This window comes from Heptranchias perlo, unplaced genomic scaffold (assembly GCF_035084215.1).
Source record: "Heptranchias perlo isolate sHepPer1 unplaced genomic scaffold, sHepPer1.hap1 HAP1_SCAFFOLD_184, whole genome shotgun sequence".
Taxonomy (NCBI): Eukaryota; Metazoa; Chordata; class Chondrichthyes; order Hexanchiformes; family Hexanchidae; genus Heptranchias; species Heptranchias perlo.
The window spans coordinates 261,874-278,186 of record NW_027139120.1 but is presented as its reverse complement, the minus strand read 5'-3'; the positions used below and the strand labels follow the sequence as shown (position 1 = coordinate 278,186).

Here is a 16,313-nt window from a genome sequence, read left to right as displayed (position 1 = left end):
CTTTATCAAATGCCTTTTGAAAGTCCATATACACATCATCAACCACACTACCCTCATCAACCCTCTCCGTTACTTCATCAAAGAACTCAATCAAGTTTGTCAGGCACGAATTGCCTTTTACAAATCCGTGTTGTCTATGATTCATTAACCCATGTTCTTCCAAGTGTCAATTAATTTTGTCCCGGATTATTGTCTCTAAAAGTTTCCCACCGATGTTAGGCTGACTGGCCTGTAATTGCCGGGTTTGTCCCTCTCCCTTTTTTTGAACAGGGGTGTAACATTTCCAATCCTCCAGTCCTCTGGCACCATCCCCATATCTAAGGAGGATTGAAGATTGTGGCCAGAGTCTCCGCAATTTCCACCCTTACTTCCCTCAGTAACCTAGGATGCATGCCATCTGGACCGGGTGACTTTTCTACTTTGAGTGCTGCCAATCTTTTAAGTCCCTCCTCTTTATCTATTTTTATCCTATCCAATATCACTCCTCCTCCTCCTTTACTGCTACAATGGCAGCATCCTCTTCTCTAGCATAGACCGATGTGAAGTATTCATTTAGTGCCTCAGTCATGTCCTCTGCCTCCACAAAAAGATCTTTTTTGTCCCTAATCAGCCCTATCCTTCCTTTGACTGCCCTTTTACTATTTATATGTTTATAAAATACTTTAGGGTTCCCTTTTATGTTAGCCGCTAATCTATTCTTGCACTCTCTCTTTGCCCCTCTTATTCCTTGTTAAGATCTCCTCTGTACTCTCTGCATTCGGTTTGATTCTCTACTGTATTATGAACCTAACATTTGTCATAAGCCTCCTGTCATATCTGATATACTTTGCTTTTCCATGGTAGCTATGGTGAGCTGGCAGCAGTCAGCCCGGCCGAGAGCAAACTGTCAACATCAGACACCGCAGATAGACAGCTGAGGGACAACAGCCCTCCCCTCATGGAACAAGGACTGCCTACAAGGGCTTCAGAGGCACAAACAGTGGTGGCTTCACAGAGTGGCACCATGAAGTGCTCTGACTTCAAACCCGAACCTACGGACCAGGCAGAACCCGCTGACTCAGGGGGCAGATCTCAGCAGGAGTTCAGAGATACACCGGAGAAGGAAACAGGGGGGAATGGCATCCCAGAGTGCAGGAGAGAAACCTCGAATCACGGCCAGTGTGAGGAGAGTGGGAGTGAAGTGGCATCATTCCAGGAGAACCCGACCGTGCCACAGGCCAGTGCTGGTGAAGGGATCTGGTTCAAAGTGATTGGTAAAGATCAGTCTCAGATATTGCACTGTGCCCATGTGTTTCAGTGTGCCTGTGTGTCACTGTGCCCATGTGTTTCAGTGTGCCCGTGTGTCACTGTGCCCATGTGTTTCAGTGTGACCGTGTGTCACTGTGCCCATGTGTTTCAGTGTGCCCGTGTGTCACTGTGCCCATGTGTTTCAGTGTGACCGTGTGTCACTGTGCCCATGTGTTTCAGTGTGCCCGTGTGTCACTGTGCCCATGTGTTTCAGTGTGACCATGTGTCACTGTGCCCATGTGTTTCAGTGTGCCCGTGTGTCACTGTGCCCATGTGTTTCAGTGTGACCATGTGTCACTGTGCCCATGTGTTTCAGTGTGCCTGTGTGTCACTGTGCCCATGTGTTTCAGTGTGACCATGTGTCACTGTGCCCATGTGTTTCAGTGTGCCCGTGTGTCACTGTGCCCATGTGTTTCAGTGTGCCTGTGTGTCACTGTGCCCATGTGTTTCAGTGTGACCGTGTGTCACTGTGCCCATGTGTTTCAGTGTGCCTGTGTGTCATTGTGCCCATGTATTTCAGTGTGACCGTGTGTCACTGTGCCCATGTGTTGCACTGTGCCTGTGTTGTCACTGTGCCCATGTGTTGTGTGCCCACATGTGTCACTGTGCCCATGTGTTGCACTGTGCCCACATGTGTCACTGTGCCCATGTGTTGCACTGTGCCCACATGTGTCACTGTGCCCATGTGTTGCACTGTGCCCACATGTGTCACTGTGCCCATGTGTCACTGTGCCCATTTGTGTCACTGTGCCCATGTGTGTCACTGTGCCCAGGTGTGTCACTGTACCCATGTGTGTCACTGTGCCCAGGTGTGTCATTGTACCCATGTGTGTCACTGTGCCTGGGTGTGTCACTGTGCCCATGTGTGTCACTGTGCCTGGGTGTGTCATTGTACCCATGTGTGTCACTGTGCCTGGGTGTGTCATTGTACCCATGTGTGTCACTGTGCCTGGGTGTGTCACTGTACCCATGTGTGTCATTGTGCCCGGGTGTATCACTGTGCACATGCGTGTCACTGTGCCCATGTGTCATTGTGTCCATGTGTCACTGTGTCCATGTGTCACTGTGCCCGGGTGTGTCACTGTGTCCATGTGTCACTGTACCTGGGTGTGTCACTGTGCCCATGTGTCAGTGTGCACATTTGTCACTGTTCCCACGTGTGTCACTGTGCCCATGTGTGTCACTGTGCCCATGTGTGTCACTGTGCCCATGTGTGTCACTGTACCCATGTGTGTCACTGTGCCTGGATGTGTCACTCTGCCCATGTGTTGTGTGCCCACATGTGTCACTGCGCCCGGGTGTGTCATTATACCCGGGTGTGTCACTGTGTCCATGTGTCACTGTGCCCATGTGTCACTGTGTCCATGTGTCACTGTGCCCGGGTGTGTCACTGTGTCCATGTGTCACTGTACCTGGGTGTGTCACTGTGCCCATGTGTCAGTGTGCACATTTGTCACTGTTCCCACGTGTGTCACTGTGCCCGGGTGTGTCACTGTGCCCACGTGTGTCACTGTACCCATGTGTGTCACTGTGCCTGGATGTGTCACTGTGCCCATGTGTTGTGTGCCCACATGTGTCACTGCGCCCGGGTGTGTCATTATGCCCGGGTGTGTCACTGTGTCCATGTGTCACTGTGCCCATGTGTCACTGTGTCCATGTGTGTCACAGTGCCCGGGTGTGTCACTGTGCCCGGGTGTGTCACTGTGTCCATGTGTCACTGTGCCTGGGTGTGTCACTGTGCCCATGTGTCACTGTGTCCATGTGTCAATGTGTCCATGTGTGTCACAGTGCCCGGGTGTGTCACTGTGCCCATGTGTCACTGTGCCCATGTGTCACTGTGTCCATGTGTGTCACAGTGCCCGGGTGTGTCACTGTGCCCGGGTGTGTCACTGTGTCCATGTGTCACTGTGCCTGGGTGTGTCACTGTGCCCATGTGTCAGTGTGCACATTTGTCACTGTTCCCACGTGTGTCACTGTGCCCAGGTGTGTCACTGTGCCCATGTGTGTCACTGTGCCTGGGTGTGTCACTGTGCCCATGTGTGTCACTGTACCCATGTGTGTCACTGTGCCCAGGTGTGTCACTGTGCCCGGGTGTGTCACTGTGCCCATGTGTGTCACTGTACCCATGTGTGTCACTGTGCCCGGGTGTGTCACTGTGCCCATGTGTTGTGTGCCCACATGTGTCACTGTGCCCATGTGTGTCATTGTGCCCGGGTGCGTCACTGTGCCCATGTGTGTCACTGTGCCCATGTGTGTCATTATGCCAGGGTGTGTCACTGTGCCCATGTGTCACTGTGCCCAGATGTGTCACTGTGCCTGGGTGTTTCACTGTGCCCATGTGCACTGTGCCCGGGTGTGTCACTGTGCCCATGTGCACTGTGCCCGGGTGTGTCACTGTGCCCATGTGCACTGTGCCCGGGTGTGTCACTGGGCCTGGGTGTGTCACTGTGCCCATGTGTTGTGTGCCCACATGTGTCACTGCGCCCGGGTGTGTCATTATGCCCGGGTGTGTCACTGTGTCCATGTGTCACTGTGCCCATGTGTCACTGTGTCCATGTGTGTCACAGTGCCCGGGTGTGTCACTGTGCCCGGGTGTGTCACTGTGTCCATGTGTCACTGTGCCTGGGTGTGTCACTGTGCCCATGTGTCAGTGTGCACATTTGTCACTGTTCCCAGGTGTGTCACTGTGCCCATGTGTGTCACTGTGCCTGGGTGTGTCACTGTGCCCATGTGTGTCACTGTACCCATGTGTGTCACTGTGCCCAGGTGTGTCACTGTGCCCGGGTGTGTCACTGTGCCCATGTGTGTCACTGTACCCATGTGTGTCAATGTGCCTGGGTGTGTCACTGTGCCCATGTTTTACTGTGCCTGCGTGTTTCACTGTGCCCATGTTTTACTGTGCCCGGGTGTGTCACTGTGCCCATGTGTTGTGTGCCCACATGTGTCACTGTGCCCGTGTGTGTCATTGTGCCCGGGTGCGTCACTGTGCCCATGTGTGTCATTATGCCAGGGTGTGTCACTGTGCCCATGTGTCACTGTGCCCAGATGTGTCACTGTGCCTGGGTGTTTCACTGTGCCCATGTGCACTGTGCCCGGGTGTGTCACTGTGCCCATGTGCACTGTGCCCGGGTGTGTCACTGTGCCCATGTGCACTGTGCCCGGGTGTGTCACTGTGCCTGGGTGTGTCACTGTGCCCATGTGTCACTGTGCCCGGGTGTTTCACTGTGCCCGGGTGTGTCACTGTGCCTGGGTGTGTCACTGTGCCCATGTGTCACTGTGCCCGGGTGTGTCACTGTGCCCGGATGTGTCACTGTGCCCGGGTGTGTCACTGTGCCCAGGTGTGTCACTGTGCCCATGTGTCACTGTGCCCAGGTGTGTCACTGTGCCCGGGTGTGTCACTGTGCCTGGGTGTGTCACTGTGCCCATGTGTCACTGTGCCCGGGTGTGTCACTGTGCCCGGGTGTGTCACTGTGCCCGGGTGTGTCACTGTGCCCATGTATTGCACCCTGAAAGTTGCTGCGACTCCTGGCAAGATCCCTCCCACTGAGGGAGGAGCTCAGCACCTTTCTGGTGCCTCCTTGTAGCAGTACCTGGCCCATGTGTTTCAGTGTGCCCGTGTGTCACTGTGCCCATGTGTCACTGTGCCCATGTGTCACTGTGTCCATGTGTGTCACAGTGCCCGGGTGTGTCACTGTGCCCGGGTGTGTCACTGTGTCCATGTGTCACTGTGCCTGGGTGTGTCACTGTGCCCATGTGTCAGTGTGCACATTTGTCACTGTTCCTACGTGTGTCACTGTGCCCAGGTGTGTCACTGTGCCCATGTGTGTCACTGTGCCTGGGTGTGTCACTGTGCCCATGTGTGTCACTGTACCCATGTGTGTCACTGTGCCCAGGTGTGTCATTGTGCCCGGGTGTGTCACTGTGCCCATGTGTGTCACTGTACCCATGTGTGTCAATGTGCCTGGGTGTGTCACTGTGCCCATGTTTTACTGTGCCTGCGTGTTTCACTGTGCCCATGTTTTACTGTGCCCGGGTGTGTCACTGTGCCCATGTGTTGTGTGCCCACATGTGTCACTGTGCCCGTGTGTGTCATTGTGCCCGGGTGCGTCACTGTGCCCATGTGTGTCATTATGCCAGGGTGTGTCACTGTGCCCATGTGTCACTGTGCCCAGATGTGTCACTGTGCCTGGGTGTTTCACTGTGCCCATGTGCACTGTGCCCGGGTGTGTCACTGTGCCCATGTGCACTGTGCCCGGGTGTGTCACTGTGCCCATGTGCACTGTGCCCGGGTGTGTCACTGTGCCTGGGTGTGTCACTGTGTCCATGTGTCACTGTGCCCGGGTGTTTCACTGTGCCCGGGTGTGTCACTGTGCCTGGGTGTGTCACTGTGCCCATGTGTCACTGTGCCCGGGTGTGTCACTGTGCCCGGGTGTGTCACTGTGCCCGGGTGTGTCACTGTGCCCAGGTGTGTCACTGTGCCCGGGTGTGTCACTGTGCCTGGGTGTGTCACTGTGCCCATGTGTCACTGTGCCCGGGTGTGTCACTGTGCCTGGGTGTGTCACTGTGCCCGGGTGTGTCACTGTGCCCATGTATTGCACCCTGAAAGTTGCTGCGACTCCTGGCAAGATCCCTCCCACTGAGGGAGGAGCTCAGCACCTTTCTGGTGCCTCCTTGTAGCAGTACCTGGCCCATGTGTTTCAGTGTGCCCGTGTGTCACTGTGCCCATGTGTTTCAGTGTGCCCATGTGTCACTGTGCCCATGTGTTTCAGTGTGCCCGTGTGTCACTGTGCCCATGTATTTCAGTGTGCCCATGTGTCACTGCGCCCATGTGTTGCTCTGTGCCCATGTGTTGCATTGTGTCTGTGTTGTCACTGTGCCCATGTGTTGTGTGCCCAAATGTGTCACTGTGCCCATGTGCTGCACTGTGCCCACATGTGTCACTGTGCCCACGTGCCACTCTGCCCATGTGTCATTGTACCCATGTGTGTCACTGTACCCATGTGTGTCACTATACCCATGTGTGTCACTGTGCCCATGTGTCACTGTGTCCATGTGTGTCACTGTGCCCAGGTGTGTCACTGTGCCCGGGTGTGTAACTGTGCCCATGTGTCACTGTGTCCATGTGTCACTGTGCCCGGGTGTGTCACTGTGTCCATGTGTCACTGTGCCTGGGTGTGTCACTGTGTCCATGTGTCACTGTGCCTGGGTGTGTCACTGTGTCCATGTGTCACTGTGCCTGGGTGTGTCACTGTGTCCATGTGTCACTGTGCCTGGGTGTGTCACTGTGCCCATGTGTCAGTGTGCACGTGTCACTGTTCCCACGTGTGTCACTGTGCCCGGGTGTGTCACTGTGCCCATGTGTGTCACTGTGCCCGGGTGTGTCACTGTGCCCATGTGTCACTGTGCCCGGGTGTGTCACTGTGCCCGTGTCACTGTGCCCGTGTGTGTCAATGTGCCCATGTGTTGAGTGCCCACATGTGTCACTGTGACCGGGTGTGTCATTGTGCCTGGGTGTGTCACTGTGCCCATGTGTGTCACTGTGCCCGGGTGTGTCACTGTGCCCATGTGTCACTGTGCCCAGGTGTGTCACTGTGCCCATGTGTCACTGTGCCCATGTGTCACTGTGCCCAGGTGTGTCACTGTGCCCATGTTTTACTGTGCCCGGGTGTGTCACTGTGCCCATGTGTTGTGTGCCCACATGTGTCACTGTGCCCGGGTGTGTCACTGTGCCCATGTGTGTCACTGTGCCCATGTGTGTCACTGTGCCTGGGTGTTTCACTGTGCCCATGTGTCACTGTGCCTTGGTGTGCCTGGGTGTGTCACTGTGCCCATGTGTCACTGTGCCTGGGTGTGTCACTGTGCCCATGTGTCACTGTGCCCGGGTGTGTCACTGTGCCCATGTGTCACTGTGCCCGGGTGTGTCACTGTGCCCATGTGTCACTGTGCCCGGGTGTGTCACTGTGCCCGGGTGTGTCACTGTGCCCGGGTGTCACTGTGCCTGGGTGTTTCACTGTGCCCATGTGTCACTGTGCCCGGGTGTGTCACTGTGCCCATGTGTCACTGTGCCCGGGTGTGTCGCTGTGCCCGGGTGTGTCACTGTGCCCGGGTGTCACTGTGCCCGGGTGTGTCACTGTGCCCATGTGTCACTATGCCCGGGTGTGTCACTGTGCCCATGTGTCACTGTACCCGGGTGTGTCACTGTGCCCGGGTGTGTCACTGTGCCCGGGTGTGTCACTGTGCCCATGTATTGCACCGTGAAAGTTGCTGCGACTCCTGGCAAGATCCCTCCCACTGAGGGAGGAGCTCAGCACCTTCCTGGTGCCTCCTTGCAGCAGTACCTGGCATCACTGCCGTGGAGCCATGCGTTGGGCCCACATGTGCACCCACCTTCATCTAGACCGAATCCACTAATAGTTATGGCCCTCTCCATCTGTTTCAGATGACAGTCCCCCACAGCCAGCCCCATTTGATCATCGCTGTGTGTCGTTCAGAACTGCGCCTGTCAGCAGCCTTTACCAGTTCAACCTCCAGGAGATGCTCGGAGGGTAAGAGAGGGCTTCTGGGGAAAGATGTTCAAACGTTGTTATATATTTGGGAATTTTTGGTGTTTAAAGTACGATAACAGCACAAAAACTTACAGTGGTATATCAGAGTGTGACAGTGAGGGGCTGGTGTTCGAGTGTGAGTGGGTGTGGTATATCAGAGTGTGACAGTGAGGGGCTAGTGTTCGAGTGTGAGTGGGTGTGGTATATCAGAGTGTGACAGTGAGGGGCTAGTGTTAGAGTGTGAGTGGGTGTGGTATATCAGAGTGTGACAGTGAGGGGCTAGTGTTCGAGTGTGAGTGGGTGTGGTATATCAGAGTGTGACAGTGAGGGGCTGGTGTTCGAGTGTGAGTGGGTGTGGTATATCAGAGTGTGACAGTGAGGGGCTGGTGTTCGAGTGTGAGTGGGTGTGGTATATCAGAGTGTGACAGTGAGGGGCTGGTGTTCGAGTGTGAGTGGGTGTGGTATATCAGAGTGTGACAGTGAGGAGCTAGTGTTAGAGTGTGAGTGGGTGTGGTATATCAGAGTGTGACAGTGAGGGGCTAGTGTTCGAGTGTGAGTGGGTGTGGTATATCAGAGTGTGACAGTGAGGGGCTAGTGTTCGAGTGTGAGTGGGTGTGGTATATCAGAGTGTGACAGTGAGGGGCTGGTGTTCGAGTGTGAGTGGGTGTGGTATATCAGAGTGTGACAGTGAGGGGCTGGTGTTCGAGTGTGAGTGGGTGTGGTATATCAGAGTGTTACAGTGAGGGGCTGGTGTTCGAGTGTGAGTGGGTGTGGTATATCAGAGTGTGACAGTGAGGGGCTAGTGTTCGAGTGTGAGTGGGTGTGGTATATCAGAGTGTGACAGTGAGGGGCTGGTGTTCGAGTGTGAGTGGGTGTGGTATATCAGAGTGTGACAGTGAGGGGCTGGTGTTCGAGTGTGAGTGGGTGTGGTATATCAGAGTGTGACAGTGAGGGGCTAGTGTTCGAGTGTGAGTGGGTGTGGTATATCAGAGTGTGGCAGTGAGGGGCTAGTGTTAGAGTGTGAGTGGATGTGGTATATCAGAGTGTGACAGTGAGGGGCTGGTGTTCGAGTGTGAGTGGGTGTGGTATATCAGAGTGTGACAGTGAGGGGCTGGTGTTCGAGTGTGAGTGGGTGTGGTATATCAGAGTGTGACAGTGAGGGGCTGGTGTTCGAGTGTGAGTGGGTGTGGTATATCAGAGTGTGACAGTGAGGGGCTGGTGTTCGAGTGTGAGTGGGTGTGGTATATCAGAGTGTGACAGTGAGGAGCTAGTGTTAGAGTGTGAGTGGGTGTGGTATATCAGAGTGTGACAGTGAGGGGCTAGTGTTCGAGTGTGAGTGGGTGTGGTATATCAGAGTGTGACAGTGAGGGGCTGGTGTTCGAGTGTGAGTGGGTGTGGTATATCAGAGTGTGACAGTGAGGGGCTGGTGTTCGAGTGTGAGTGGGTGTGGTATATCAGAGTGTGACAGTGAGGGGCTAGTGTTAGAGTGTGAGTGGATGTGGTATATCAGAGTGTGACAGTGAGGGGCTGGTGTTCGAGTGTGAGTGGGTGTGGTATATCAGAGTGTGACAGTGAGGAGCTAGTGTTAGAGTGTGAGTGGGTGTGGTATATCAGAGTGTTACAGTGAGGGGCTGGTGTTCGAGTGTGAGTGGGTGTGGTATATCAGAGTGTGACAGTGAGGGGCTGGTGTTGGAGTGTGAGTGGGTGTGGTATATCAGAGTGTGACAGTGAGGGGCTAGTGTTCGAGTGTGAGTGGGTGTGGTATATCAGAGTGTGACAGTGAGGGGCTGGTGATAGAGTGTGAGTCAGTGTGGTATATCAGAGTGTGACAGTGAGGGGCTGGTGTTCGAGTGTGAGTGGGTGTGGTATATCAGAGTGTGACAGTGAGGGGCTAGTGTTCGAGTGTGAGTGGGTGTGGTATATCAGAGTGTGACAGTGAGGGGCTGGTGATAGAGTGTGAGTGGGTGTGGTATATCAGAGTGTGACAGTGAGGGGCTGGTGTTCGAGTGTGAGTGGGTGTGGTATATCAGAGTGTGACAGTGAGGGGCTAGTGTTCGAGTGTGAGTGGGTGTGGTATATCAGAGTGTGACAGTGAGGGGCTGGTGATAGAGTGTGAGTCAGTGTGGTATATCAGAGTGTGACAGTGAGGGGCTGGTGTTCGAGTGTGAGTGGGTGTGGTATATCAGAGTGTGACAGTGAGGGGCTGGTGTTCGAGTGTGAGTCAGTGTGGTATATCAGAGTGTGACAGTGAGGGGCTAGTGTTGGAGTGTGAGTGGGTGTGGTATATCAGAGTGTGACAGTGTTCAGTCAGTATTAGATTGTGATTGTGTGGTGTATCAGAGTGTTACACTAATCAGTTTGTAGTAATGTTTGAGTGTGAGTGTTATATCAGAGTGTTGCAGTGTTCAGTTAGTATTTCATTGTGAGTAGGTGTGGTATTATCAGCGTGTTCGTGATTATTTTGTATTCGAGTTTGAGTGGGTGTGGTGCATCAGACTGTGACAGTGATCAGTTAGTATTCGAGTGTAACAGAGTGTGGTATATCAGAATGTTATAGTGATTCAAGTTTGCTGACAATACAAAGCTTGGTGGGAAAGTAAGCTGTGAGGAGGACACACTGGGTCTGCAAAGGGATATGGGCAGATCAATTGAGTGGTCAAGAAGGTGTGAGATGGAGTATAATGTGGGGAAATGTGAGGTTATTCACTTTGGTAGGAAGAATAGAAAAATAGAATATTTTTTAAATGGTGAGAAACTATTAAATTTTGGTGTTCAGAGAGATCTGGATGTCCTCGTACAAGAAACACAGAAAGTTAGCAGGTACAGCAAGCAATTAGGAAGGCAAATGGAATGTTGGCCTTTATTGCAAGGGGGTTAGAGTACAAGAGTAAGGAAGTCTTACTACAGTTGTACAGGGCTTTGGTGAGACCTCACCTGGAGTACTGTGTACAGATTTGGTCTCCTTATCTAAGGAAGGATATACTTGCCTTAGAGGCAGTGCAACGAAGGTTCACTAGATTAATTCCTGGGATGAGAGGGTTGTCCTATGAGGAGAGATTGAGTAGAATGGGCCTATAGTCTCTGGAGTTCAGAAGAATGAGAGGTGATCTCATTGAAACATATAAGATTCTGAGAGGGCTTGACAGGGTAGATGCTGAGAGGTTGTTTCTCCTGGCTGGAGAGTCTAGAACTAGGGGGCATAGTCGCAGGAGAAGGGGTCAACCGTTTAAGACTGAGATGAGGAGGCACCTCTTCATTCAGAGGGTTGTGAATCTTTGGAATTCTCTACCCCAGAGGGCTGTGGATGCTCAGTTGCTGAATATATTCAAGGCTGAAATCAATAAATTTTTGACCTCGAGGCGAATCAAGGGATATGGGGATTGGGCGGGAAAGTGGAGTTGAGGTTGAAGATCAGCCATGATCTGATTGAATGGTGGAGCAGGCTCGAGGGGCCGTATGGCCTACTCCTGCTCCTATTTCATATGCTCTTATGTTCTTATCCATTAGTATTAATGTGTGACAGAGTGTGGTATATCAGAGTGTGACTGTGATCAGTTACTGTCCGTGAGTGAATCATAAAATCATAGAATCATACAAAGGTTACAGCATGGAAGGAGGCAATTCGGCCTGTCGAGTCCTTGCTGGTCCGCTGCAAGAGCAATCCAGCTCGTACCACTCCCCCGCCCTATCCCCATATCCCAGCAAATTTTTTCCCTTCAAGTACTTATCCAGTTCCCTTTTGAAGGCCATGATTGAATCTGCCTCCACCACCCCCTCGGGCAGTGCATTCCAGATCCTAACCACTCGCTGTGTGAAAAAGTTTTTCCTCATATCACCTTTGGTTCTTTTCCCAATCACCTTAAATCTATGTCCTCTGGCTCTTGACCCTTCCTCCAATGGGAACAGTCTCTCTCTATCTACTCTGTCTAGACCCTTCATGATTTTGAACACCTCTATCAAATCTCCTCGCAACCGTCTCTGTTCCAAGGAGAACAACCTCAGCTTCTCCAGTCTATCCACGTAACTGAAGTCCCTCATCCCTGGAATCATTCTGGTAAATCTCATCTGCACCCTCTCTAAGGCCTTCACATCTTTCCTAAAGTGCGGTGCCCAGAACTGGACACAATACTCCAGTTGTGGCTGAACCAGTGTTTTATAAAGGTTCATCATGACTTCCATACTTTTGTACTCTATGCCTCTATTTATAAAGCCCAGGACCCCGTATACTTTTTTAACCACTTTCTCATCCTGTCCTGCCACCTTCAATGATTTGTGTACATATACCCGCAGATCTCTCTGTTCCTGCACCCCTTTTAGAATTATACCCTTTATATTGCCTCTCCTCGTTGTTCCTACCAAAATGTATCACTTCGCACTTTTCTGTGTTAAATTTAATCTGCCACGTGTCCGCCCATTCTACCAGCCTGTCTATATCCTCTTGAAATCTATCACTGTCTTCCTCACTGTTTACTACCCTTCCAAGTTTTGTGTCATCTGCAAATTTGGAAATTGTGCCCTGTACACCCAAGTCCAAGTCATTAATATATATCAAGAAAAGCAATGGTCCCAGCACTGACCCCTGGGGAACACCACTGTACACCTCCCTCCAGTCTGAAAAACAACTGTTCACCACTACTCTCTGTTTCCTGTCACTTAGCCAATTCTGTATCCATGTTGTCACTGCCCCCTTTATTCCATGGACTTCAATCTTGATGACAAGCCTATTATGTGGCACTTTATCAAACATCTTTTGAAAGTCCATATCCACCACGTCAACTGCATTGCCCTCATCGACCCCCTCTGTTACCTCATCAAAAAACTCTATCAGGTTAGTTAAACACGATTTGCCTTTAACAAATCCTGGCTTTCCCTAATCAATCCACACTCGTCCAAGTGACTGTTAATTCTGTCCCAGATTATCGTTTCTAAAAGTTTCCCCAGCACTGAGGTTAAACTGACTGGCCTATAGTTGCTGGGTTTATCCTTACACCCTTTTTTGAACAAGGGTGTAACATTTGCAATTCTCCAGTCCACTGGCACCATATCTACGGATGTTTGGAAGATTATGGCCAGTACCTCTGTGATTTCCATCCTTCCCTCAGCATCCCAGGATGCATCCCATCCGGACTGGGTGATTTATCTACTTTAAGTACAGTCAGCCTTCCTAGTACCTCTTTATCAATTTTTAGCCCATCCGGTATCTCAACTACCTCCTGTTTTACTGAGACTTTGGCTGCATCTTCCTCCTTGGTAAAGACAGATGCAAAGTATTCATTTAGTACCTCGGCCATGCCCTCTGCCTCCATGAGTAGATCTCCTTTATGGTCCCTGATCAGTCTCACCCCTCCTCTTACTACCTGTTTACTGTTTACATGCCTGTCGAAGACTTTTGGATTCCCTTTTATGTTGGCTGCCAGTCTATTCTCATACTCTCTCTTTGCCTCTCTTATTTCCTTTTACACTTCCCCTCTGAACTTTCTATATTCAGCCTGGTTCTCACTTATGTTTTCAACCTGACATCTGTCATATGCCCCTTTTTCCCATTTCATCTTACTCACTATCTCTTTTGTCATCCAGGGAGCTCTGGCTTTAGTTGCCCTATCTTTCCCCTTCATGGGAATGTATCTATACTGTACCCGAACCATCTCCTCTTTAAAGGCCGCCCACTGTTCAATTACAGTTTTCCCTGCCAATCTCTGATTCCAATTTACCCGGGCCAGATCTGTTCTCATCCCACTCAAATTGGCCCTCCTCCAATTGAGTGTTTTTACTTTAGAGTGGTCCACGTCCTTTTCTAATATAGTGAATGATTGTAATGTATCAGAGTATTACAGTGATCAGTTAGTGTTAGAGTGTGAGTTAGTGTGGTATATCAGACTGTCACAGTGATCAGTTTGTGTTAGAGTGTGTGTTAGTGTGGTGTATCAGACTGTCACAGTGATCAGTTTGTGTTCGAGTGTGTGTTAGTGTGGTATATCAGACTGTCACAGTGATCAGTTAGTGTTCGAGTGTGTGTTAGTGTGGTATATCAGACTGTCACAGTGATCAGTTTGTGTTAGAGTGTGTGTTAGTGTGGTATATCAGACTGTCACAGTGATCAGTTTGTGTTAGAGTGTGTGTTAGTGTGGTGTATCAGACTGTCACAGTGATCAGTTTGTGTTCGAGTGTGTGTTAGTGTGGTGTATCAGACTGTCACAGTGATCAGTTAGTGTTCGAGTGTGTGTTAGTGTGGTATATCAGACTGTCACAGTGATCAGTTTGTGTTCGAGTGTGTGTTAGTGTGGTATATCAGACTGTCACAGTGATCAGTTTGTGTTCGAGTGTGAGTTAGTGTGGTGTATCAGACTGTCACAGTGATCAGTTAGTGTTCGAGTGTGAGTTAGTGTGGTATATCAGACTGTCACAGTGATCAGTTAGTGTTCGAGTGTGAGTTAGTGTGGTATATCAGACTGTCACAGTGATCAGTTTGTGTTCGAGTGTGTGTTAGTGTGGTGTATCAGACTGTCACAGTGATCAGTTTGTGTTCGAGTGTGTGTTAGTGTGGTGTATCAGACTGTCACAGTGATCAGTTTGTGTTCGAGTGTGAGTTAGTGTGGTGTATCAGACTGTCACAGTGATCAGTTAGTGTTCGAGTGTGAGTTAGTGTGGTATATCAGACTGTCACAGTGATCAGTTTGTGTTCGAGTGTGAGTTAGTGTGGTGTATCAGACTGTCACAGTGATCAGTTAGTGTTCGAGTGTGAGTTAGTGTGGTATATCAGACTGTCACAGTGATCAGTTTGTGTTCGAGTGTGAGTTAGTGTGGTGTATCAGACTGTCACAGTGATCAGTTAGTGTTCGAGTGTGAGTTAGTGTGGTGTATCAGACTGTCACAGTGATCAGTTAGTGTTAGAGTGTGAGTTAGTGTGGTATATCAGACTGTCACAGTGATCAGTTAGTGTTAGAGTGTGTGTTAGTGTGGTATATCAGACTGTCACAGTGATCAGTTTGTGTTCGAGTGTGAGTTAGTGTGGTATATCAGACTGTCACAGTGATCAGTTAGTGTTCGAGTGTGTGTTAGTGTGGTATATCAGACTGTCACAGTGATCAGTTTGTGTTCGAGTGTGAGTTAGTGTGGTGTATCAGACTGTCACAGTGATCAGTTAGTGTTCGAGTGTGTGTTAGTGTGGTATATCAGACTGTCACAGTGATCAGTTTGTGTTAGAGTGTGTGTTAGTGTGGTATATCAGACTGTCACAGTGATCAGTTTGTGTTAGAGTGTGTGTTAGTGTGGTGTATCAGACTGTCACAGTGATCAGTTTGTGTTCGAGTGTGTGTTAGTGTGGTGTATCAGACTGTCACAGTGATCAGTTAGTGTTCGACTGTGTGTTAGTGTGGTATATCAGACTGTCACAGTGATCAGTTTGTGTTCGAGTGTGTGTTAGTGTGGTATATCAGACTGTCACAGTGATCAGTTTGTGTTCGAGTGTGAGTTAGTGTGGTGTATCAGACTGTCACAGTGATCAGTTTGTGTTCGAGTGTGAGTTAGTGTGGTGTATCAGACTGTCACAGTGATCAGTTAGTGTTCGAGTGTGAGTTAGTGTGGTATATCAGACTGTCACAGTGATCAGTTAGTGTTCGAGTGTGTGTTAGTGTGGTGTATCAGACTGTCACAGTGATCAGTTTGTGTTCGAGTGTGAGTTAGTGTGGTGTATCAGACTGTCACAGTGATCAGTTTGTGTTCGAGTGTGAGTTAGTGTGGTGTATCAGACTGTCACAGTGATCAGTTAGTGTTCGAGTGTGAGTTAGTGTGGTATATCAGACTGTCACAGTGATCAGTTAGTGTTCGAGTGTGTGTTAGTGTGGTATATCAGACTGTCACAGTGATCAGTTAGTGTTCGAGTGTGAGTTAGTGTGGTGTATCAGACTGTCACAGTGATCAGTTTGTGTTCGAGTGTGTGTTAGTGTGGTGTATCAGACTGTCACAGTGATCAGTTTGTGTTCGAGTGTGTGTTAGTGTGGTGTATCAGACTGTCACAGTGATCAGTTAGTGTTCGAGTGTGTGTTAGTGTGGTGTATCAGACTGTCACAGTGATCAGTTAGTGTTAGAGTGTGTGTTAGTGTGGTGTATCAGACTGTCACAGTGATCAGTTAGTGTTCGAGTGTGAGTTAGTGTGGTATATCAGACTGTCACAGTGATCAGTTAGTGTTAGAGTGTGAGTTAGTGTGGTATATCAGACTGTCACAGTGATCAGTTAGTGTTCGAGTGTGTGTTAGTGTGGTATATCAGACTGTCACAGTGATCAGTTAGTGTTCGAGTGTGAGTTAGTGTGGTGTATCAGACTGTCACAGTGATCAGTTAGTGTTCGAGTGTGTGTTAGTGTGGTATATCAGACTGTCACAGTGATCAGTTTGTGTTAGAGTGTGTGTTAGTGTGGTATATCAGACTGTCACAGTGATCAGTTTGTGTTAGAGTGTGAGTTAGTGTGGTATATCAGACTGT

General features: G+C 50.3%; 1 protein-coding gene across 1 annotated transcript in view; it reads left to right on the top strand.

Moving 5' to 3' along the window:
* The first annotated feature begins 1,003 nt into the window (after window positions 1-1,003).
* The window catches only part of LOC137309850 (myosin light chain kinase 2, skeletal/cardiac muscle-like), a 251,228-nt gene continuing 235,918 nt past the window's right edge, over window positions 1,004-16,313 (top strand). The window contains exons 1-2 of the mRNA XM_067977865.1: window positions 1,004-1,253; window positions 7,727-7,832. Coding sequence (XP_067833966.1) covers window positions 1,004-1,253; window positions 7,727-7,832 — 356 coding nt within the window. The remainder of the gene's footprint in view (window positions 1,254-7,726; window positions 7,833-16,313) is intronic.